This window comes from Mytilus edulis, chromosome 2 (genome assembly GCF_963676685.1).
Source record: "Mytilus edulis chromosome 2, xbMytEdul2.2, whole genome shotgun sequence".
NCBI classification, from domain to species: domain Eukaryota; kingdom Metazoa; phylum Mollusca; class Bivalvia; order Mytilida; family Mytilidae; genus Mytilus; species Mytilus edulis.
Window position 1 is genome coordinate 95,733,403 of NC_092345.1, and position 27,128 is coordinate 95,760,530.

At 32.7% G+C, this 27,128-nt stretch overlaps 1 protein-coding gene and 1 long non-coding RNA gene across 3 annotated transcripts; both read left to right on the forward strand.

Annotated features, from left to right (window-relative positions):
• Window positions 1-400: 400 nt before the first annotated feature.
• LOC139513553 (uncharacterized) lies at window positions 401-6,010 on the forward strand. The gene is made up of 4 exons (XM_071302178.1): window positions 401-952; window positions 1,774-1,884; window positions 2,401-2,514; window positions 4,666-6,010. Exons 1-4 carry the CDS (start codon window positions 685-687, stop codon window positions 5,886-5,888), a joined length of 1,716 nt encoding a protein of 571 aa, XP_071158279.1. The 5' UTR covers window positions 401-684; the 3' UTR covers window positions 5,889-6,010.
• A 2,100-nt stretch (window positions 6,011-8,110) lies between these two features.
• Window positions 8,111-26,571, forward strand: LOC139513554 (uncharacterized). Of its 2 annotated transcripts, XR_011662466.1 has the most exons (4): window positions 8,111-8,318; window positions 17,537-17,629; window positions 23,702-23,791; window positions 25,898-26,571. It is a non-coding gene; the product is annotated as an uncharacterized lncRNA (long non-coding RNA). The 2 variants fall into 2 exon arrangements; XR_011662465.1 differs by lacking the exon at window positions 8,111-8,318 and having other exon boundaries at window positions 17,307-17,629.
• The last annotated feature ends 557 nt before the right edge of the window (window positions 26,572-27,128 follow it).

Consider the following 27,128-nt stretch of genomic DNA (forward strand, 5'->3'; position numbering starts at 1 on the left):
GAGTGAGTTTTGTTAATTCATATATACATACACATCAACACAACTTATAGTAGTCAGTGTTTGGTACATTTTTTCTTTACTTATATCTTATTCAAATTCAGGGTTTAACCGTCTTAGACAATGTTAAAAAAAAAAGCGATCTCGTTTTTATTTTAAATTTTAAGTATTGTTTCACCAAACAGTAGAAATCAACACTACCAGTTTATTTTCTAAGTAAGAAAATTGAAAACATGTGTTTATTGTCAATTACTATTTCAGACTATATTCTTATTATGTTTCAGTACTTTGAAATTAAATAAAACATGAGTTATATGAACATTAGTATTTTCCTGCTTTTGTAACATAATCTATATATTTAGAATATTTACATAATGAATTGAAACAACGTACAGCATACTTCAAATTAGATACAGATAATGAACATTCAATTGTATAAACATGAGCAATTAGAAATGAGTCAGGATTTAATAAATCACGACTGGTATAGTACGTGTAATTATAACTACATTTGTATAAATTTATTAATCAAGTACTTTCAATATGTTGTTTTGAAATTTTAAATTCCTTGAACTTCTTTATTGAATATTTCATAATAGGAAAAATTATATCTGCGTCACGATAAATACATCTGACCAGTCTAGCCAGGTAACTTTAGTGTTAAACATAGTGTTTTCATGTCAGACAATGGAGAACGAAGCACTATCGTATGAAGAGCCAATCTTGGAACAACAAGACAATGAATATTTGGAAATAGTTGAAAGTCCACGGAGAAATATTAATGGGATATCAAGCAGGATGTACTTTGGCTTTGATATACCACGAATTCAGAAGAGATCTGACAGAAATCAGTACTTCATGTTTTTTATCATAGGGTGTGTGACTTCGGCATGTATTATAGCTCCTTTGCTCGTTGTTTACAGTCCATCATCAAAACAAACTGTTCTAAACGAAGGTAATATATTTAATACTTACTTTTTTTATCATTGAGATTGCAATTTAAGTCTGTAAATCCCAATTTTTTTTAGGACATTTCGAAAATTTGAATAGAAATTGTGTTTAGCATAATATTACCGGTGCCAATTGTATTGTACCAGATGCGCATTCCACAATTGATGCCTCTTTAATGGTATAATGCCAAATTATATTTAAAGTCTAATAAATTAGAAACCATAAAACGCAGAAACAAAACAAAAGGACCAAAATTAAAGCCAAACCAGGACAAGCTGTCAGAGCTATGCATGAGGGAGATACTTGCCTTAATTCGTGTAATGGCTGCTTGGCCTATGATTATTTAATTCTTATCATTATTTATAAAATATCGATATATCCTTGCACACATATACTGCATGCTTATAGAAATCTGAATAGGAAATCCATGCATGTTTACATATGAATTGTTTCAAGTTTGAGACATCTGATGTCATTTTACCCTTCACCTTAAATGAAGCACATGCACAATAGAGTTGTCAGTTTCTACTTTGCCTACTACATGTTTAAAACAATTGCATAAAATACAAAACATATATATATATCGACGCTTTTGTATTTTCTGACCCAAATACGTTTAAATCTGTAAAGAAAATATTGCGAAATGTGAATTTTAGCAGGTTTCAGAATAACTGTTTGGGAGTAAAATTATGTGCACACCCACCAGTGCCATTAAAGATATCAATGCATGTAATATACTAGTAACATTTTGGTAGAATTTCATGTTTGTTTGCTTGAGTTTATAGATGGTTTGATTTTGCTTCAGTTTTTATGTTTTTTCTTCAGAGAAGTGTAAATATTACCCATGTCTGAACAATGGGCACTGTATAATGTTCAATGGTTCCAACTTTTGTATTTGTCCAGAAGGTTTCCTCGGCACTTCCTGTCAAATTCAAGGTAAGGACAGTGCAAATATTGAACGTTGATCAAATGCATGTTTTCGCGTGTACTTGACTGTCTGTATTTCCGGTTTAAGTCTTACTAGGTACGGCGTCATACAATTATGATTGTCAATATGATTGGTACCTATGGAAGAATTCAAACGTGTCAAAGAGACAACAACCCGAACACAAAGGAGCATGGTAGTACATGTCTCATGATTAAATTATTCAGTCTTTTTTTTTTATTTTATCCACAGTGCTTGCTCTTAGATCGAAACTGAAAATATTGAAATGCTATTGGATTTAAATGTCAGCAAATTAAAAGAATATGTATTTTGTTTTTTAAGATAGTTTTAAAAAATGTCTGTACCAAGTTGGAACATTCGTTTGATGTGTTTGAGCTTGTGATTTTGCCTTTTGATTACGGACTTTGCGTTTAGAATTTTCTTCGGAGTTTTTTCTGTTTGTTATGTTTCTTTTTATTATTTTACCATCTTTTAATGATATTAATATTAACCAATATTATATTTAGATGAATGTATTTCATCAGTACCGTGTCATAATGAAGGAACATGTATAACTACAGAGAATTCTTCATATTGTATATGTACAGATGGATATCTCGGAAAGAATTGTGAATATAGAGGTATTTAATGAATCAATATGTGTCCTCTTCTTAAAACACTCTCCATCATTTTGATTTAACTGCCATATTCCTCATGGTTCCGTATGGTAGTACTTTTGAAAACTGTTCTAGGGAAGAACTATCGAAAACTGTTCTCAATTAAGTAGAACTGTCATCATCTGTTACAGGTAAAAACTATCCAAAGAGAGACAACAGATACCAAAGAAGTATTCAAACTCATAAGTGGAAATCAAACTAACAAAGCCATATCAAATAAAGAAAACCATTCAAAACGCATAACCAAAGCAGTACACAAAACACAACATACACGTCTAGACTTAACAAAAAAAAAACTATTCTTGATAAAAAAAAATGGTCCAAACTGTTGATGAACATTTTGACGACCATGTTACGCAAAATGATCTGACATAATACAGGCAGAAATGGAGTGAAGGTTTCAACTTTGAAGGCAATATTTATGCACGATGGTTCTACTCATTTCTGTATATATATATATATATATATATATATATATATATATATATATATATATATATATATATATATATATATATATATAGATTGCCTAACAATGTAATTTTAACACACTATTTAGTATGTAAATATAAGAATGTTTAAAATATTTACAAAATGATGAAAATAAACGCAATATTTCGCTAGACCAACTAGCTTTATCAAGCGTGCATCTATCCAGGTGAAATCGGATGTAGATGATAAGAAACTTTTGCAGCTCAACGTCTGTGTTGCACTGAACTGCCTTCAAAATAAGAAAATTTTGCAGCTCAATGTATATGACCTCTTGCATTTAGCTGCTTTGAAAATAAAAAAATTTTGCAGCTCAATGTACATGTTGCACTTGGATTTAGCTACCTTAAAAATACATAATTGGTAGTTGAAGTTAGCAACGTCCATTGGCCAATATTACGGGATAAAAAGGACGATGCTTTGTTATAAATTATTCTTTATCTTTCCTGTATCTTTTTTCGTCTTTTTCGTTAAGACCATCAGGTTCTAAAGTGTGGAGTTGGTGGATCCAAAAGTTTTCTCTTCTCCTTCTCGCCGTGGTGTCCCATTCGGTGTTGACTTCTATAATTTGGAAAGTGACATTATCAAAAGGATGTTTCGTTCAACGAAACATCCTTTTGATAATGTCACTTCTATAATTTGGAAAGTGACATTATCAAAAGGATGTTTCGTTCAACGAAACATCCTTTTGATAATGTCACTTTCCAAATTATAGAAGTCAACACCGAATGGGACACCACGGCGAGAAGGAGAAGAGAAAACTTTTGGATCCACCAACTCCACACTTTAGAACCTGATGGTCTTAACGAAAAAGACGAAAAAAGATACAGGAAAGATAAAGAATAATTTATAACAAAGCATCGTCCTTTTTATCCCGTAATATTGGCCAATGAACGTTGCTAACTTCAACTACCAATTATGTATTTTTAAGGTAGCTAAATCCAAGTGCAACATGTACACTGAGCTGCAAAATTTTTTTATTTTCAAAGCAGCTAAATGCAAGAGGTCATATACATTGAGCTGCAAAATTTTCTTATTTTGAAGGCAGTTCAGTGCAACACAGACGTTGAGCTGCAAAAGTTTCTTATCATCTACATCCGATTTCACCTGGATAGATGCACGCTTGATAAAGCTAGTTGGTCTAGCGAAATATTGCGTTTATTTTCATCATTTTGTAAATATTTTAAACATTCTTATATTTACATACTAAATAGTGTGTTAAAATTACATTGTTAGGCAATCTATAATTTTATTTGTGTAATTGAATTAATCTCTGTACTGATTAATCCACACTCCCATAGATTTGTATGTCATGTGCTGCTATTTATAGGCACTTATATATATATATATCACTTATATATATATATATATATATATATATATATATATATATATATATACTGTCCCCAAACTATGTCCTCTATTTACATCTTACATTTGTGCTTTCTGTGCAAAACGGCTATTCATTAAATCGGCCTTAATAATTAGATATTTGACTATTTTTACTGACCTACTAGTATTTTGTTTTATTTATGATAGACATGTTAAACAGGTACATTACAAAATCGGGATCTTCATTCATATTTTACAATTGCGTATTTCACACAGAGTCAAATTATATTTTAGGTCCTTCAGGTTACCAGTTTTTCGTAGTGTTTAATCCGAGACAGAGGAAATCTACTCTTTACCTGTCATCCCGGAAGCATGGACATTGTGATATCATTTACCCGTCTTTTGAACAAACCAAAACGCTGACATTGGAAGAAAAATATGTAACATTTGACCTTTCGGATAAATATGATTTTACTAACCATTCCGAAAACAGTGATGTCTATGTTCGTATTTTCTGTGACGTCCTCAGTACTTTATTTTATTTCGTAAGAGATAGTTATGGCTCCATTTGGGAGTCATACATTGTGATACCCTCTGCATTGTTATCTACTCAGTATGTTGTACCCAAGTATAAAACTCAGCAGAAGTTTGATGCACTTGGAATAATAGCAATCGAAGAGGATACACAAATCAATGTTAGTTTTACATCGGCACGGTGGATCCTGAGTAACATAACATTTCGTCAAAGCATTTACCATAAGAGCCAGTTATTGTCATTTACAACAGATCCATACGTTTACAATTATATAAGCTGCGAGGAGTGTTATCTTACCGGAACATATATTACATCAACTGATCCAGTTGCTGTGATGTTTAAATCATCCATTACTGAGGTAGTTCCGGTACTACCTTATAAAGAATTTAGTCGTCAATTCATAGTACCAAAACTTCAAGCAGAAATAAAAACTATGGGGCTAAGAATATATGCACATACAAGAACTAGACTGGAATTAAAGGATGATAATAATATTGTTTCTACTTCAGTCATAAATGCAAACAACTACCATAACACAAATCATAAGAATACTACGGCAATAACGGCCGACAAAGATATATTATTGTTCCTTAAGATTCACAGTCCTCATACCGGAACTATTGATGTTACTGTTCCTAGTGATACACAATATTTACCTGAATATCAGTTTATTATTCCAGAAGGCACAATGAAAAACATTGCAACGTTTATCGTCAAGTTAGGTTTTTCACAAGGTGTTCGGCTAAATAATAATGTCATCAAATATGACGAGTTTCGCCAGAAAATGACAATCAATTTAAAAACCCATGTATACCAGATTTTCTCGGTCAATGTTACAACCGGATGGCACACAGCTCATCATATTGGACATGTGCCGTTTGGAATTTTAATTCAAGGTATTTCAAATTCTCAAAACAAGCAATTTTCAAGTCCTTATGCTTATTTCCCTGGAATGAACTACAGCATGTACAATGTGGTTTAAAATTGATACGTATACTCGTACTATCTAAAACTGTATTACTTTAGTATATGTTTATCATGTTTAGACCAAATGCTTTAATTTTCTTGTGACAAATGAATAAAATGTCAGGTATATTACACTAATTATGCTTTATTCAGTTTATGAGTTTATCGGTCCAGTTTACTCATCAACAATCACTAAGATAATTTCATTAATCGAAAACGACAGATATACAAACTTACATTGATACCAGTGGATTGTCGGATTTATCCAATCGAGATAGTTAAATTGTCAATTTTAAAGTCAGAGCCTCGGAAAATTCGATAAAACCGATAATCCACGAGTAACTATGTAAGAGTTTGTTTCCCTAATGATTAAAAAATAATTCTTCCTTTTTTCCTGAACGAAAATCCCCCTTCGAGTTCCTCCCTCATTCCACAATGTTGTCAATTTCATTAACACCTGTAACATATGTTGCTTCATTCAGTGAGCTGAGAAAGGTTATGCACCTTAAACTCATACAATCATCTTCTGAGAACACCGAAAACCACGATTAAAAAAATATACACTGGGTTCGGAAAGGGTGAAATTTCCATAGAATTAGAGAAATTTAGTGTTTCCCATAAATTATCATGTGGCACGTGCTACCTGATAAGCTGATAAACTCCCGAAAGTTGTTTGGTTTTTTTTTACGTTAGTCGAAGATGAGGTCTACGTATTATGTATTATGGTAAACTAATGTTCGTCCGTCCGTACGCACAAAACTATTATAACTAAATTTGGCATTACCTACAATAACTTCTCATTTAAAACAACATTTGGAGAAAAGTTACTTTACGTAACATTAACCGATTGAATTAGGGCAAATTTTCACATATAACTCCGTGACCCCAGTATGTCTGGAAAGATTTCCTCAGTACCATATATTATTGTTGTGATTGATTAAAGGAAACTTTCCGTCCATTATGAGACTGTAATTGTCAGTTTAAGATTTTCACTTGCTTTACCTTGAATAGATATTGGAATTGGTGCATAACACATCGTTTAATTAAACAAATCCCATGCCATTCCTTAGTTATGGATCGTTTGCCGTCAGATATATATAAGTATTTTGTTGAATGTAGTGCACTTACTGTAGTATTCTTTGATAAAATTACTACATACTTAACACTGTTGTTGGGATTGATGAAAGTAATCCTTTGATTTTGTGGAAACTTTTCTTGTTTGTCTTCCTTTGACTGTTAAACAGTTATAATTGACACAATACTGGTACAATAAGGGTGTCCTCCTGCATGTTTTTCTACGGAGCCATTTTATTTGCTTCTGATTCATTGCCTTTTAAATATTCATTTTATTTTGCAACAATTTCAATATGCTCCATATTAAGTACGTATCATGCCCTCTTGGCTCAGCTGTTGATTAATTGGTAGAGTGTGCATTATATGTTTTGTTATCATACTTTATGGAAATTTTAGCAGCAAATTATTACTTCTTTTGGCGTTTTACGAAAACTTCTCGAAAATAACGAAACAAAAAGAAGTTTTATAGCCGCCGTGTTTTGGATAATTTTTAGAACATTATACATTGTTTGAAAGCTTATTGAAGATTGAAAATCAGACATACAAGAAGAGAAACTAAATTTTCCATAGAAGGTACTCGGCTTGGTATAAGTTGGCTTTGGTCTTTAAAACATACTTTCATTCGGAATACCTACTGAAGCATTGACCATGTAGCTTAATTCCTTTGATTATTCGAAATCATAACATATGTGACCAGCCACGACATATCAAGGCTTATGGAAGTAGAACGTCAATGTAAGAAAAACGCCGTTAACTATATGACTAGCCATTTCCAGGCTTAGGAGGGTACATTGTCTAAACTATGATTTTTGTATATTTATCTAGAATAGTCCGAAACAAAACTCTCTGTCATTTTATTATGACATATTTGTTGTAATAGCAATGAAACGAGTCATTTCGAATACCGGTATGAAAATGAGACTGTTTTATGACGACTTTTATTTATTGAAGGCACTAATTTATAAAACACAAAATTATTGTATTAATTGGCTTTTAGTGATGTTCAATAGCGTATTTGAATAAAATTTCAAAGACTTAAATTTACTCCAATGCAAACAATTCTTAGCTCTATTTTAGAACATGTAATTTAAACTTGTTGAAATGAAGTTAGTTTAAAATTTGTCAAAGTAAGCATTAAGAATTCCTTTTTTTAATTTAGATTTATTATGCATGTCTCTATACATAGTATGCGACGAGTAACAGTTTATAAGTAGGTGTTATCTTAAATGCATTTGATACGGTGCATTAATTATGGATATATTCAGACTTCATTTATGAAAGGAAATCTATAGAGCAGAAATTTGAGGCCAAAGACGCTAAAATTGTTTATAACATTAAACATTTCAGCATCGACGGTAAAGGAATCTTTAAGGTATTTATCTTCTCATTTTAATTATTTTGATTTGGAATTTTTTTTTTGTATCAATTTAAAATGTATATTCAAATATTTTTCACCTCAAACGATAAAGTAAAACTTCTTCAAACTTATATATGATGTACAGTTCGGCGTCCGCAAAAAAGAAGCGAAGGAAAGTGTTTATCTCTTCTTCACAAATACAGCCCGTAACAGAGTAGTGATCGAATTCGCGTTTCTTTACCGTCAGAATAAGTTACGTTATCGACAAACTTATTTCAGAAGTGACATAATTTAATTTTCTTCATCCACAAAATATTTCATATCCAACGTGTAAGTTTTCATTGTTTAAGTCGAATTTTTTTTAACACAGTAAAACATTTTTTATAATAAACCTCTGTCATTGGCATTTTCATTTTAATGGTAAAGGATTGCTCAATAAAATTGAGAATGGAAATGGGGAATGTGTCAAAGAGACAACAACCCGCCCAAATAAAAAACAACAGCAGAGGGTCACCAACAGGTCTTCAATGTAGCGAGAAATTCCCGCACCCGGAGGCGTCCTTCAGCTGGCCCCTTAACAAATATATACTAGTCCAGTGATAATGAACGCCATACTAATTTCCAAATTGTACACAAGAAACTAAAATTAAAATAATACAAGACTAACAAAGGCCAGAGGCTCCTGACTTGGGACAGGCGCAAAAATGCGGCGGGGTTAAACATGTTTGTGAGATCTCAACCCTCCCCCTATACCTCTAACCAATGTAGTAAAGTAAACGCATAACAATACGCACATTAAAATTCAGTTGAAGAGAAATCCGAGTCTGATGTCAGAAGATGTAACCAAGGAAAATAAACAAAATGACAATAATACATAAATAACAACAGACTACTAGCAGTTAACTGACATGCCAGCTCCAGACTTCAACTAAACTGACTGAAAGATTATGATTTCATCATATGAACATCAGGCACAATCCTTCCCGTTAGGGGTTTAGTATCATACCATCATAACATATATGAGAAGAACATAACCCGTGTCATGCCAACAACTGTTTTTAGAATAAATGTGTTTAGTTCCGATGCAAAGACCTTATGTAGATGTTATATACATTTGTAGATATTATATACATTTTAAGAACCAGCTTTGTGTAACCTATAGACAAATTCGACTGGATATAAGGAAGTTTTAATATGTTTACTCTGATTTGAAATTATCTTTTAGAACTTTTTTTAGTAATTGAGAACCTATGTTGTTTATGGGTAATAGGTGAAATGTTGCATGATCCCTCAAAATGATAGCAAGCGCAGTTTTCCGGACGATTTTCATTTGAACACTGCTAAAAACTGTCAGGTCCTGGCCATGGTATATTTTGGAGAAATTTTTTTTTTACTGATTTTTACTAAAAAAAAAATTCTCTGTGTGTGCCATGCCTTGCAAGAAATAGTTTTGCTCGTTATTTTGTCATATTAAAAAAAATTATCAACAAAATGTTCCCGTTTAAACTGTACTAGAAAAAAAGTTTGGTATGTGAAACGGACGAAGACATATTCTAACAGAAGTACAAATACCAGTCATCCCTTTTGGGTGTACATATGAGAAAACATTTCAAAGCTATTGATTGAATTCAAATCCATCACACGTACGGTACACATTGTAGTCCGAAAAAATACTTTTTTGATTGTTTACCAGTATATTTCTTTTAGTTTTGGGTAAAATTGTAAAGGAAATAATACTATCAAGACGTCCTTCCATAAATCTTCTGTTCTGACTTAAAAGAAATGACTACTTTTCGCCCAATCGAAATGGTGCATGGACATATTTTGTTTCATATTATTAGAATTATTTTCAATATTATCGGTATTAAACTTGATTATCGACTCATGAAAGTTTGTCAGTATTGTCAATCTTTTTAACGTTAGTGTACCAATAGTTCGGTCACTACTCAATTAAGTTTGTCGATAACGTAGCTAATTTTGACGGTAAAGAAACATCAATTCGATCACTTCTCTGTTACGGGCTGTACGTATTTCATTGAATCTCGATATTTATCATGTTTATAATTTTTCTTACAATGACGTTCTACCTCCATAAGCCTGCAAATGTCATGGCGGGTCACAATTATAAGGGGAGTTGAATTTTTCCATGGTAAAAAAGGATAGGGGCCAAATAACCATGGCTCAGTAAAATGATCAAAACGTCTTTTTAACATGTTTTAAATATACCATATAGTTATTAGAAAATAAAACTTTGAAAAACAGTTTAAAAGTATTATAGGAGTATAATTACTATGTAAGGGAGTTAGCATAGCTGTAATTCTTGAAATAGGAAGTTTTAAGAGGGAGGCAGGGGGTCATGACTAAATGAAATTTTCCAATCATCTTTAGGCATGTTATATACATATATATAACAGCTACCATTCGGAGTAGTGTTACTATTCAAAGAAGTTAGAATATCTATCTAAGGTTAACCAATTAGTGTTCACTAATCCTAATTGGCACCATCATAAAGTTTTAGTAAATATACATAAGAAATGTACTTAAAAAAGAATGAATGATTTAGAGATAAGGCTATATGTAATTTGCCTCGCATCTTGACTTTCATCTAGAAATTAACTAACGATGAGGGTCTGTTGAGGACAAATCTTAATGAAAAACATGATGATTACAGTTTGCAATGGTGAACTTTCCATATCTATTCAGCAACATCCTTAAAGTGCCTACATATGGAAAAAAGTAAAAACACAAAAATACTGAACTCCGAGGAAAATTCAAAAAGGAAAATCCAAAATCAAAAGGAAAAATCAAAAGTCCAAACACATCAAACGAATGGATAACAACTGTCATATTCCTGACTTGGTACAGGCATTCTCTAATGTAGAAAATGGTGGATTGAACCTGGTTTTATAGCTAGCTAAACCACTCACTTGTATGAGTTTAGATTTCCCAGTTGACACAACATCCTAGAGCTTGCATTTCCTTGGTAGAGTGTTGCTGTTTACATTGAAGCTACTGATCCCAGGTTTCCATGTGGTAAAGCTGCAGTCATCCCTGCCAAAGATTTAAGGACGTAATCACTAGTTATTTGACCGTTATTGAATACTAGTATCTGTGTCACGGATATAGTTCCATTGTCGTAATTACAAAGCCGTCCTCGTTTTCTCGATTGTGACATCGCAGATCGAGACTCACGGCCGAATATGTACTGACCATGTTTAACATAAGGAGTGCCAATAATAGACAAGTATTTACATACTAGTAGCCTTGCGGAGCACCTGAGATCACCCCAAGTTTTAGATGGGTTTAGTCTTTTTCTTCTTCTTCTTCCCGTTACGAGTCGAACTCTGTAGTAAAGTGTAATTGACTCGGGCTTGTTCTCGTTTTCGTTATAGTGTTTTCTTAACTTTTTGAGATGTTTGAATAGTATTTTTATCGGTACTCAAGTTGACTTTGTTTTTTACAAATTGAACCCTCACTTAATATGTATTGAGTCACATTCACATAAATCCGATATTCGTAGTTCGGCATTAAACAAGGTCATACTTTTTATTGACTGTTTATGATATTTTACCCTTAATCCGTTTGATGTGTACTGATTTATCCTTTGGTCCGTGAGAACATTATTTATTTCTCACTTTGAAATAGCTTTCTGTTACTGTGAGTACTATTATATCGGTGCTTTGTTTCTTTTGACTATATGTTATTTGCTTCTATGCTTTGTGTTTATCTAATGTGTCCAGTCGTTTCCAATTGACGGTTAAAGATGGTTTTATTGTTGCGCTATTACACCAAAGTCCCAAGTTACGTTGTTTGGCGCTTAAACACGTGTTCAACTTCGCCACATTCTGTATGTGTTTGTGTCAAGTCAGAACCCGTAATGCAGTAGGCTGATTTTGATTGCTGTCTATCACATCTGTTTTAGTTATTATTTTGTCATATATATAGTTGCTCAGAAACCACGTCATTTGGACGGTGACCAATTATTTCTTAGATCCTATTCATTTTGGACGGCAACCTTTATTGCCTGAATCCTAATCATTTTGGACGTTAAACAATAGTAATGTCGTAGGCAATCAAATATTACAGACTAAGGTAATAGCTCTGGTATCATGGATGGAGGCGATTATACTCGGGCACATACACACTGGTCAGCTTCCATTTATACATTTCTGACAAAGATGACGTCACAAACGAAAATACAAATTACTGACAAAAGGAAAGCAACTCTCTCTTACACACAGAAACATACTCCGACCAACAACCCGCCCACAAAACAAAAATTTTCTGATTTTTTACAATGGTCAATATGTTTATATTAATGGCATTTCCTACTAGACAAACCATGATATCATTATAAATAGCTGAATACAAATTTGATAGTATCATCAGAGACCTTAAACTCTTAAAATTTAATAAGGTTTTTTTACGATAAATATCACACCGCTAAATGATAAACCCATTCACATCGATCAGCTTCATTTCAAAGTAAACAAATACAGTAGATCAAAGTTAACATGAACATTATCTGGATTCATAAAATCAACATAGTTAAAAATAAAATGTTCTCGTACAGAATAAATTTATCAGCTTTTTTTAAAAATATGTCTTCTTAGAAATCTTCGAAACCATGGCGACATTTCCATCTCATAATTTAAATACGTGTTATAAGAGTCAATAATTGTGACCAGCCACGACATATCCAGGCTTATGGAGGTAGAACGTTATTGTGTGAAAAACGCCGTTAACTATATGTGACTAGCCATTTCCAGTCTTAGGAGGGTACATTGTCTAAAATTTGATTTTTGTATATTTATCTAAAATATTCCGAAACAAAACTCTCTGTCATGTTATTATGACATATATGTTGTAATAGCAATGAAACGAGACATTTCGAATACCGGTATGAAAATGAGACTGTTCTATGACGAGTTTTACTTATCGAAGGCACTAATTTATAAAACACAAAATTATTGTATTTATTGGCTCTTAGTGATGTTTAATAGCGTATTTGAATAAAATTTCAAAGACTTAGATTTACTACAATGCAAACAATTCTTATCTCTATTTTAGAACATGTAATTTAAACTTGTTGAAATAAAATTAGTTTAAAATTTGTCAAAGGAAGCTTTAAGAATTCCTTTTTTTAATTTAAATTTATTATGCATGTCTCTATACATTTTGTACATAGTATGCGACGCGTAACAGTTTATAAGTAGGTGTTCTCTTATATGCATTTGATACGGTGCATTTATTATGGATATATTTCAGACTTCATTGATGAAAGGAAATCTATAGAGCAGAAATTTGATTTTTTTTTTGTTTTTTTTTTTGTATCAATTTAAAATGTAGATTCAAATATTTTTCACTTTAAACGATAATTAAAACTTCTTCAAAACTTATGTATGATGTATAGTTCGGCGTCCGCAAAAGAGAAGCAAAGGCAAGTGTTTATCTCTTCTTCACAAATACGTATTTCATTGAATCTCGATATTTATCATGTTTATAATTTTTCTAACAATGACGTTCTACCTCCATAAGACTGCAAATGTCATGGCGGGTCACAATTATATATTACGGCGGAATGAAACACAACAAGCAATACAGTCAACATTACGCTATACACATCACACGTGTACTTCAATGGATAAATTTGGGTCAACCTCAAAATACATTAAAAATGGCTCTTTTTGGTAAAATCAGAACTTTCGTATGCATGGCGATACAGTTATCACCGATACAAGTTGAATAATGTCAAATCAAAATAGCACATATATATAAACAGGATCCAAATGTTACGGAAATTAAATAATGTATGATGCAATGAGATAAATCTCACGTGCTTTCTGGTTGCGAACGGAATACATTTAGACATTTATAAATAATTCACAAAGACAGTACGTACACGAGACGAGTCTGTTCTTCTTTCAAAAAATCAATTTAAATGTTGGTATTGTAATGAACGTTCAGCTCAGTATAAATTTTCAAAAACAGTTAAAGTGTTTAGCATCATGGCGGCATAAATCAGGATTCATCAGGAACGGTCGGTCAACGTTAGAGGTAAAAATCCATGAAAATTAAACTCCAAAAAGTAGTATACTTCTTTTTCCACCGATCGTTTAGGGTCTCCACCATATTACAGACATGGGGGAATAGCTCTGGTATCATGGATGGAGGCGATTATACTCGGACACATAAAAACACGTCAGCTTCCATTTCTACGTTTTAATCAGACAAAGATGACGTCACAAACGAAAATAAAAATTACTGACAAAAGGGAAACAACTCTATCAACTAATGATATTTGAACATCCCCTTGGAATCGTTCGCCAAATTTTAATATTTTTCAAATACAATAACTTTTAAAAATTCTATACGGATTATCAATATTAATTACATTCATTGTATATGTTGTTCCAGTGTTGCACATTCATTGTACAGGTTGTTCCATTGATACACTTACATTCACGGCCGACACTCGGCTAACCGAGAGATTGGTCGGTTAATATATATTGAGTATGCGGCTATATCGGCGGTTGGTCTGTTAATCGGGTTGGCTAAAGTCTGTTAATCAGGTGTTATCGAGAAAATCATTGAAAACTCAGCATGTTTCATTGTATAACCTTTTAAATATATGTTTATCATGAAAAATATTTATGTCTAACAAAACTATTCAATGTACTGAATCCAGTGGTGTAATTATTATTTTTCTAGCTTCTATGTACGATCTATAAAATGAAAAGGCAAGTTACTCATCAATAAATTTATACACATTTTACACACACAAAATGTACACAAAATGACACTAGTGTTGAATTTACTTGCATGCAATATTTTGAACATCGAAAAAGACAAGCATTATGTGTGTTAACCAAATTGATATCATTGTGTGAAAAATCTACAAGAAAATCCGTATTTTGGTGACATAAATCAATCTTTTTTTAAAACCTGGTCTGTTAATGGGTCGGATGTATAAAACCCGGTCTGTTAATTGGTCTGTTCAGAGTTATGAATGACAATAAAAGTATAATTTTATTACTATATAGTGTGTTAATTTGGTAGGCTCAAGACGAGTGGATAAAATATACGGAAACAACACTTGAGCAATGTAACATAAAATATATACGGAAACAAAACATGAGCAATGGAATATAAAATATACAGAAACAAAACACATGAACGATTAACAATTTAGGCAATGGATATTGAAAGTTGATAAAAGTGGTTTCAAAAAGTGTTAAATTAAAGTAAAATTAATTTTATCCGAGAATGGTCGCATATATTCTGTGGATTCTGTTTTATTGTCATGAATGACATCAATTTGTCATCTACATTGGTAACCAGTATATAAATCAGAGATTAACGTCGTAATGTAACTAAACATCAGTAAGTCAAAATATATTGGGATGCCTAAATATAAAGAATAGAGAAAGAATAATAAGTAAGATAAATAAAATGTATAGAAAAGTAACATAACAATTTCAAGAATACAGAAATAATCAACAACCCAATACGACCCTCATGGTATACACGAGAATCTGGATGGAGATACAGAATATAAATAAAAGATTAGGACAGTAGAGAGTGATGCATTGCTAAAAAAGAGAGAAAAAACAATAATTGTTAAAGAATAAAGACATGAAACCACCCTTGGTGTTGAAACAGTAACGGATGGCGATGTACTCATATTGGTAACAAATGCTTGAAGTTTACATGTGGACAACTGCAGTTCTCCACTGCACATACGTAGAAAAGGAACTAAACGGAATAACATGAATTTAAACTTAATACAACCAAATGAAGCTGCATTCGCTCCTTTCCATTTTCTTCTTTAGAATGATTTATAAACAACAGATGATTAAGTAATAGAAGACAAGAACCAATTGGATGATGCTGACGAATTAGGGTTAAACGTCCAGTGACAAATATCATGTGCATATGAGAACGACAACACGTTATATGTACCCTGTGTTGTATTAGAAAGACACGTTCCGTCGGATTTGAGAACATGCTTTTTGCAGACACAAAAATTAAGGCTGATTGAAATCGTTAATAATAAATTCATGCATATTCCAGCGGCCAACCCAGATCACGCTATATTGAAGTGACACACTCTTCAATAAAATATGCAAAGAAAGTCAAAATAAAAATGCGTTTACTGGAAGGATAGTGCTGCAACGTGTTATCATTTTTTTTACTCAAGAATCTCTCATTCTTAACTTTTTCAATGGGAAAATATAAAGGTAACAAAACTATTTTCGTGGCTAAATAACTCTTAACTGACACAATTTCAATTGTCCAACCCATTAACAGACTTTATAACCCATAATTTTCACTAAAACGTGGTATTACTCACGTTATATTACAATTATGAAATATTTACTAATGTCAATTTATATGCAAGAACCAAAGTAGTATTTTGTGTCTTTTAAATGATATCTAAAATTGTTTGTTTCGCCTTTTATTAAAAAAATTGCTATGCGTGTAGTCATAAATACTACATACTTGCGCGACGCCTTTTACTTTTACTGAAAACTGCGCAGACTATGAAATGTTTTTAAAGGTGGAAAATGTTCGATGATAGATATCATTTTGTCAGACACTTTTCTTTTTTTGATTTGATTCTTATAATATGCCAAAAATCTGTATATTTGATAGAGTTTAACATTAAATTGTGCGTTTTACTCTAAACGGACGTATAGCCAACCCGATTAACAGACCAATCAATCTCCCATATAGCCGCATACTCAATATAGATTAACCGACCAATCTCTCGGTTAACCGAGTGTCGGCCGTGATATTGTAAGTATGCATTGAAGATAATAGACCATATAAATATATATATAGTGCAGGCGATTTGGTGTCACGATATCACAGTAGCATGGGTTCGAATCCCGGCGAGGGAAGAACTAAAAATTTGCGAAAGCAAATTTATAGATCTAACTTTGTTGGGTTGATATATATGTGGTTTTTTTTACTTTTGCTATATATATACATGTATATATATATATATATATACGGACAATTAAAAATAAGAAAATACAGCTGACAGTTTAAATCAACTGTATTATTATTGTAGTGTATTCTATCGACTCGATCCACATAAAACACAAAAATATCTCTTCCTTCTTAATTTCTTGGTAATTATAAGTTCCGGTGTTTATTTAGATACTAATCCTTTTCATATTTATATCCGGTGACATGGGCACACTAATACAAAAAATGTTTCGTTATAGACATATAGACTGAAAGGATGTTGTTTGGAGCGCGTTTTGCAAGTTGCTTGGTAGGATTCTTCTTGTTAGTCGCACTGCCGTATATTCATATAGGTAAGAGAGAAAGACCCTTCAAATAGTTTCAATATCGATACCAAATAAGCCTAGTATCGATTCATTATCGAAAGAGTAGTGTCAATTCTAGTCTATAAAGTTGTGAAAGAATTAAACTAACGCCTTTTAAGCGAGTTTTTATCAACTTCAATTTTTTGCAGATAATAAAACATTAATAATGATTATCAAAAAGCCTCGGTTACACCTTACCGGAAAGCTCGAACGGACGCCTAACAGATAACTTTTTTTCAATCCGTTCATGTCCGTTAGACGTCCGTTCTTATCCGTTAGACGTCCGTCCATGTCCGTTGCATGTCCGTTAAGCGTAAGTTTTATCCATCGACGTCCGTTCTGTCCGGTGGAAAATTTTGAGCATGTTCAAAACTTTGAACGGACGTCCAACGGATAAAATGTCCGTTGAACGTCCGTTAGGCGTCCGTTTTGTACGGTACTCGTCCGTTTCGTTTCCGTTTTGTATCCGTTACGTGTCCGTTATACATCCGTTGGAGGTCTGGAAGATAAATTCACCAACGGACTTCTACCGGACGTTTAACGGATAAAACGGATGATGAACGATCTGAAACGGATAAATGCAAATTGAAAATTTAGAAATGCCAATTATTGGTATGTCAGATTTCTTAAGGTTCATGAATTCTTATTATTCATAATCGATCTTAGAGTAAAGGCACGCCTTCACAATCAAGCAGTTCTTATTCAGGCCAGAAACTGCCCTTTGACGGAATTTTTGAAGAACAAACCAAAACCAGTTACACAGAAACATTTTGAATATTTATTCGATTTACATGTATTATTATTGTCGCCTTTGATTTTTCCGTATATCTTGTTCATCCGTTTTATCCGGTACGCTTCCGTTAGGTGTCCGTTTTATGCGGTACTCGTCCGTTGGATGTACGTTCGACATCCGTTATGTCCGGTACGTGTCCGTTTCTCGTACGTTTCACGTATCCGGTGTGTGTCCGTTATGCATCCCTTTTATTCGGTCAATACATCAACGGACTCCCAACGGATAACAATTTTGTCAACGGACAACTTTTATTTTCATCCGTTAGTCGTCCGTTCGTGCTATTCGGTAAGGTGTGATCGAGGCTTTAACCACCTGTCTGAGAACTTATTGGATATAAGAAGTTGTGGTATGAGTGACAATTAGACAACTCTCTATCTAAGTCACAATTTGTAAAAGTAAACCATTATATGTCAAAGTACGGTATTGACTAGTGTAAAACCATTCAAATGGGAAAACCAACTGACTAATCTATTATAAAAAAAAAGGAACGAAAAACCGACAAACGACAACTACTGAACATCTGATACCTGAATTAGAAGCAAACAAAAGCAAATAGGTATTAGATCCATATAACATATGAACTAATAGCGTTGGTACCCACCAACATGTGTGTAAGTCGCCCATCGAAAACCATGAACCAAAATTGGTATTTCTTAATGAAATAATTTGAAAAGCAAGATTTTTATGGTTTCCGTCATTCGGCGTTTTTTTTTTAGGGAAGGGGTTGTCGAAATTGAAAAATAAGGAGATGAGGTATGATTGCTTATGAAAGAACTGCTCATCATGAAGTTCAAATGAAGTGGAAGTACGGTTTTCAAGCAATAACAGTTTCCACTTTGGTTTATTTAAAGGGGCACTAGCTACGAGATATATAAAAACATCTAATATATTTTTTTGGCTCAATCAGTAATGAAATACAAATAGTGAAATAATAATTCCTTTTTAGTAGCCAATAAGGTTCAATCTTGTCAAAATAAGCAAAAAAACATTGATTATGAATTATTCACTTGCAAGTGAATAATTCGACCTCATTGAATCCGTATTCATGTGAACTTTAATTTAACCCCTTAGCTTGAGATGGATAACACGTGAATTGTATGTGTAAAGTTATTTAAAGGAAGAAAATGTTAACATTGAAAGTGAAACAAAGGTAAATCATTCGATCGATTCGATCCACAAATAAACATTCTAATACAGGTAAAAAACGATGATACACATTGATTTTTTATCTGTAATATGAAATTAAATAGACCAAGAATAATTCAACAGCACGTGTTTGCTTAATTATTGAATGACTATAGAGGTCAACTCGATAAATAATTAGATGGCGTCTAGACTCAAATACACACGAAACGAAACTACGTATTTTCATGACTGTACCTTGTTTATTGTTTTATTTAGACTTTTAATAGTTTGGATAAATGTTTTACATTGTTATAAATCAGATATGAGAATTTGATTTGAATCGGTGAACATGAATTTGACAGCTAGTGCCCCTTTAATCAAAAATGAAAAACGAATATTGCAAGAAAAAAGTGTGCCCCCTAATTCCTATAGTAATGCAAACCGCCAAAATATTGCACGTACCGTCATTCAATTAATAAAATTAATATATAAACAGAATCAAAAGTATAATTTGAATCATTTTTCTTTTACATAAAATTTTGCGTTTTAGATCTTACATTCAATTTAAATTGTTTCTGTAAATCGTTGGACGAATACTATTTAGTTTGCTTTATGACACATATCAAAGTAGAGGAAGAGTTTATTGGTGGTTTCTTTTGTTTTGTTTGAAATTTTTGCTTAAACCCCAGTCCCACTAGACCATGATCGCACCACGCTCACCGCGATCTTTAATAAATTCAGATCGTAGTGAGGTCGCGGTATGAGCGGCATGAAATGTAAATGTTCGTTGCTTTCACGATGCTTCTGCGACCTCATTACGCTTATCAAATTCTTTCTACGCTTATCACGTTCTCACTGCGACCATACCACGAGTTATCCGAGTGCAACACAATCTTACCACTCTTCTACTGCGATTATACTACGTTCATACCGCGATCTTACTACGCTATCAGCAATAACGTCAACATCGTGTTCCATATCAATATAGTTCCATTCCTTCTATTTCTGTTTAATACGTAGATTTCTCGAAAACAATAGTCATGCCACCAAAATCTACTAGAACACGTGGGCGTGGTGGTAGGGGTTGATGTAGAGAAAGAGGGTCCTCTGATAGAAACGAATCCTGATCAAGTAGAGATGTCGGATCGACTAATCCAACCTAAATTACAACCTATTGCTGGTCCATAAAGCTGAAATGACGATATTTTAGTGAACGATAGCAGAGATGACACACGTGTGTCAATAGATATAGTTAGATGTGGTGTGATCGCCAATGAAACAACTCTCCATCCAAGTAACAATTTTTAAAAGTAAACCATTTTAGGCCAAGTTACGGCCTTCAATACGAAGCTTTGTCTCACATCGAACAGCAAGCTACAAAGGGCCCCCAAAATTACTAGTGTGAAACCATTCAAACGGGAAACCAAACAGTCTAATCTATATAAAAATGAGAAGCATGGTTGAGCCGTTAGAGAAAATAGACAAGAATAATAATATATTTTATGTGAAAATGACAATGAGAATGATGGTTGTAGTATAAACGTAGTCAGGTCGTAAGAAGTGCGTGATGAGCACGGCAAGGGCGTGTTAGAATCGTACTATGGTCGTGAACAGCGTGGTATAGTCGTGGACAAATATCTCATCGAAAACTCTGAACAAAATAATTATACCAATATCATAGAACAAAAAATGAACAACAGCAGTAAATTATGGAAGCACCTACATACTGTCAGCGGTACCGACAATCATACCAGTATAAAAATCATAAGTGATTGTAACAAAAAGGAAATTTTAGAACCAAAAGGCATTGCTGATGTTTTTAATGCTTATTTCACACATATCACAGATAATCTTAATATAGATCAAAACATCAACAATTCTAGTAGTTGTTTTAACAAACTTGGTGATTTTGTATCGGGTCATGTACCAGATGACGTGTATTTTTCTATACCACTTATGAGTTATGATTTTGTGTGTTTACAACTAAAAGCACTAGATGAATCAAAAGCAACAGGCCTTGGTACCATAAGTGCAAAATTTTTAAAGATGTCTTCTCATGCTATTTCACTACCACTTTGTCATATTTTTAATTTGAGTATCAAAAAATGTATTTTTCCATCCTCATTTAAACTGGCAAAATTCATACCAGTTTATAAGAACAAAGGCTCAAAACAGGATGTTTTTAATTATAGATCAATTGCAATTTTACCACTCATTTCTAAAATCCTTGAAAAACATGTGAAAACACACTTAGTAAAATATCTTAATAAATACAAGTTATTGTATAGAATGCAGTCAGGCTTTCGTGCAAACCATTCTTGTCAAACTGCTTTAACAGCTTTAATAGATAAATGGCTTAAAGCCATTGATGATGGCGATCTTGTTGGGCAGGATTTCTAGATCTAGCAAAAGCCTTTGATCTTGTCAATCATGAACTGCTTATTCAAAAATAAACAAATTAGCTTATACTTCATTACGTTGGTTTACATCATATTTGGCTGACAGATATCAGAAAGTATCTATTTCAAATACATTATCAGACGTACAAAAACAAAAAACGGATCCGTATTAGGACCGGTGTTGTTTTTAATTTTTATTAAGGATCTTCCTTTGTCTAATCCTAATCATAACACAGATTTATTTGCTGATGATAGCACCATATCAGTCATTGGACAAAACAAAAGTTGCATCAGTCAAAAACTTAATACGGTTTTACAAGATATTTTTCGCTGGTGTGATGACAATAAATGGCTGTAAATGTATCTAAAACGAAAGCTATATGCATTGGATCTAAACAAAAGCTTTCCGTTACATCAAATGAAAACATTAATCTTGCTTTAAATGGACAACAAATTATAGAAAGTACATGTGAAAAAGTTCTAGGTGTTTTTATTGATGCATCTCTATCTTGGTCTTCTCATATCGATTATATAATCAAAAAAGTTAACTCTTCTTTAGCTTTACTAAAAAGGATAAAGAAATATTTAAATCATAAAGCTAGACAAATGTACTATAACGCTTACGTTTTACCTCACTTAGATTATTGTTGTTAAATATTGGGAAACTGTAATAACTTTCTATTAGATAGATATAGGAAGATGAGGTGTGAGTGCCAATGAGACAACTCTCCATACAAATAACAATTTAAAAACTAAAACTGCAAAAAAGGGCAGCAAGAATAATTTTAGACGAACATGATTACACCAAACCTTCAAGAGAATTATTTCACGAATGTAACATTGTGCCAATCACACAAAGAATACTTGATCACAAATCATTACTAATGTATAAGGCAAAACATGGCTTAGCTCCAGAATATATGTCCAGTCTTATTGTATCAGCTTCTGCAAACCAAAAATATAATACGAGATTTTCATCCTCAGATAATTTTATTATTCCAAAACCAAATACAGAGTTGTATAAGTCTAGTTTCTCGTACAATGGACCAAAAGTGTGGAATGCTCTTCCTAATTCAATAAAAAAAATCAAATACAATATCCGAATTTAAACATAAATACAAATCTATGTACTTTTAACATTACCATCATATTTTTACTGTAATGCCATATCATAAATGTTTATTGTATTTTAAATTGTACATAATCTTTATTTACCATTATTATTGATGCATTGTTTATTTGTTATGTAATTATTATTGTAATAAGAGAGCCTTATTGAAAATTGGTGTAATCCAAATGAGTTACTCTCTCTAAATACAGATATTATTATTATTATTATTATGAAGCGTAGTTGGGTCGCGGCGAGAACGTAATAGTCGTAGTGAGGTCGTAATAACGTCGCTGTGAGATCGTACCGCAGTTTCTTCGAATAGAATCACGCTTTCTCTACGCTCTCGCTACGATGGTACAGCGACCTTTGCAATCTTACTACGATCTTAGTGCGCTCTTACTACGCTTCTACTACGACCTGATTTCGCCACGACCGCACCACCATTGTTTTGGACATGTTCAAAGTTGGCCACGCTCATCGCGATCTTGAAGACCTCACCACGACCGTGATACGACCTTACTGCGATCTACACGATCGTATTACGATCATCAAAATTTGCATTTTTTTCACAGATCGTAGTGCGATCGTGGCCTAGTGGGACTGCGGTATTAAAAAATGTTGTTTTTATTTAGGAATCATTAATGCAAAAATGTGGGTTCCAAACAAGACACCTGTCTCCTATAATAACTGTACTTGTAGTTGCTGGGACACAGTTTTTAAAGGTTTGTAATATTGTTTACAGTAGTGACATTTCAACTAGACCGCTGGTTGTGTATTGAATGATAGTTCAGGAGTTATGGTTTATTTGTAAGTTAGAAATGGGACCATAATTAGTTACTGCGAGTACTCTCCTATCGGTAATTTGTGTCTTTTGTAAAAACAAATAAATCTTAATGGTGTGTAGTACGGATCTGGTAAGGTGAGCCCTTTCCAACTTGTTTTACAGTCTGCTACAAAAATGCACTACTATCTGGCGTTACCATTGCTACATGCTAGTATGCGCCTGTACAAAGCCAGAACAATGTCGTTGTATTATTACATACGAGTCAAAAATATATAAAGACCGAAGAACAAAGATGCAGTAACAGATCATCATGCAGCCGAGCAAAACCTTTATTGCATTGTAAACCATACGAGTTCATTACAGATGTGTGAATAACATTTTTTCAAATAAGTTTTTTTCTAAAGATTAGTAATATCTTCTTTATAAATGTATATAGACTAATAATATTCTTTCTTTGTTGCGAATTCATTTAATTAAACTTTCAAGGGTTTAGATAAAACGGGATTTTTTGCTGCAATATTTACCCAATTAAAAAAAGAATCAAAGATGAAAAATTGAATTTGGAACAAATAACTTTATAGAATATCAAATAAAATGTCATTCCGTGTGCTCGTTTTTCAAGGTAATTATTAATAACTCTCGAATAAGTGTTTTCTCAGATGTGTCGCAGTTTAACGGCGTGGAAAAAATACATTTTACGTTAGTAGCCTCTTTTCCTTTCCTGAAACTGTATCGTTTCCCCTTAAAAGTTTGGTTAAATTTTGAGATAAATGACGACATTTTTGCGCTTTTTATAGAATATCACTATAAGTGTAATAACTGAACGTATAATAAGTCGGCACCTTAAGGGCATACGATACAGTTACATGGGAGGTAATGACGTTGCTAACGTAAATTGTTATTTTCGCGACGTCAAACTATGACTTATCGGGAAAAGATTCAGTTTTCGACTGATTTTTATCATTTAAACTGATTTAACTTGAAAACGAGTTCATGGACCCCACTTTTTTAAAATGCCATTTGGTTTGTTGACGTAAGAAGATTATGTGTGCCAATTTTCAAGAAAACGTAAATAGTGCATTTTTTTTTAATTTGATAAATATACAGCAAAACATGATGTGTTTTTCTGCATTAATGAACATTTGCTCTTCAACTTCGTACTTTATTTGGCCTTTTTTACTTTTTGGGATTCGAGCGTCACTGATGAGTCTTTTGTAAACGAAACGGGCGTCTGGCGTATATACTAAATTTAGTCCTGGTATCTATGATGAGTTTATTTACAACCACTGGGTCGATGCCACTGCTGGTGGAGATTTATTTCCCCGAGGGTATCACAAGCCCAGTAGTCAGCACATTTTGTGCTGACATGAATTGTCATTGATATGGTTATATTTATAAATTTACTATTACAAATTTTTGAATTTTTGAAATACAAAGGCTTTTCTACCTCAGGCATAGATTACCTTAGCTGTTTTTGGCAAAACTTTTAGGAATTTGGTCCTCAATGCTCTTCAACTTCGTACTTTATTTGGACTCTTTAACTTTTTGGGATTCGAGCGTCACTGATGAGTCTTTTGTAGACGAAACGCGCGTCTGGCGTATATACTAAATTTAGTCCTGGTATCTATGATGAGTTTATTTGATAAATACAAATTATTATAAGAAATGTATAAATTTTTAGGATACTTTTAAAATACAGAAATTATAAATTATTTAACAAAAAACAATTTGTGTTTATCTTCTAAATCAAAAAAAGTTATGTCTTTCTTTCGATAGGGAAAATACGGGCTCAAACCCGAATTTTGAGCAATATACAAAATTTCGACCTCATTTTACGCAAAAGTAGCACATGAAGGTATATTTTTTATTGCATATTTGATTTAATCAGGTAAAAAATAGTCTATATGGAAATTTTTAGCAAAATGTAAATACGGGATCAAAACTGTATCGTATGCCCATAATCTAAATTTATGCATTATATACTTATACCGATGTAATTTGACATTTGTAAAGGTCAATGGTATTTTCCGATTTATATTTGTAGGATCATATGAAAACCAGAAAAAGATTGGATACAAACACATGTACTTTAATGCTACTAAACAAACTTTCATGATGTGGACAATAACAATGGCTGCTGTTTTGGCATTTTACGAGTTAGTCAAACACTTATTGCGGTTATACGTGGAAAGAAATTTGAGATATTCAATGCTTTTTCTATTAATACTGAGTATTTATCCACAGTACTTTTCTTGGTGGGTATATCTCAACTATCTTAACATGCTTAATGATGATTTCTACAAACAGTTCATCCATCAAATGTGTTTTACTGTGACAGAGATGATATCCTTGATGATAATTGTTCGCATGTGCTCATATGCAAATGATATTATGACAAACCACTTGATTGGAGTATTATCTATAAACTTGGTGCACATTGCTGTAGGGGGTTTAGACCAGTTCTTTGACCATTTGGTGTTAATGGATGGAAAACCATTTAAAAGAATGCGAAGTCTTGCACTGGTTATACCAGACGTCGTGTGTATAGTAATATTTATAATAGAATACAAAAGATCACGTGGTCGATTATTAAGTAGGAAAGAATCCTTCTATGTATTATGGTTAACATTTTTGTTGTTTTTACTTTTCAAATTTGGATTGATATACTGATCATATAATGGAATGTTGTCTTTTGAATATGCATTTGTACATACTTTAAAAAATATTAGAAATATATAAAAATATGAATATTCGTTATAATTTTATATAAGTTTGATGTTGACATATTATGAGGTTGAACAGTACATTATCAATATATGTCTGTTTGTTCAACGAAACACAGTTGCTCTTATGTTGTTGTCAATATAATTGAATTTAATGCAACTGTCATACAAATTTGTTTCGCTAGCTATAAAACAAAGTTGATTCCGTCATTTTTCTACATTATCAAATGCCTGCACCAAATAAAGACAACAGTTGTATACCGCTGTTTGAAATTCATAAATCGATTAAGAAAAATAAATCCCTAAAAGAAACATCAAATATGAGAGTATAACGACACAACAGAAACATCGAATATGAGAGTTTATCATATGTTTAGTAGTAAATACAGTAGTTTTGCATATGTGATAAATAGCCTGCTGTTTAATCCATATCGCGCAACTTTGATGCGCACCCTTTATCGCATACCCTTTATCACACCCCTACCCTTTATCGCATACCCTTTATCACACCCCTACTTTTTTTTTTCTTTTTTTTTTTTTTTTACATAAAGT

Coding starts and splice junctions, on each gene's coding strand:
- LOC139513553 (XM_071302178.1), top strand. CDS start 685: ATGGAGAACGAAGCACTATCGTATGAAGAGCCAATCTTGGAACAACAA. Junction 1,885..2,400: donor CACTTCCTGTCAAATTCAAG/GTAAGGACAGTG, acceptor TATTATATTTAG/ATGAATGTATTTCATCAGTA. Junction 2,515..4,665: donor AAAGAATTGTGAATATAGAG/GTATTTAATGAA, acceptor ATTATATTTTAG/GTCCTTCAGGTTACCAGTTT.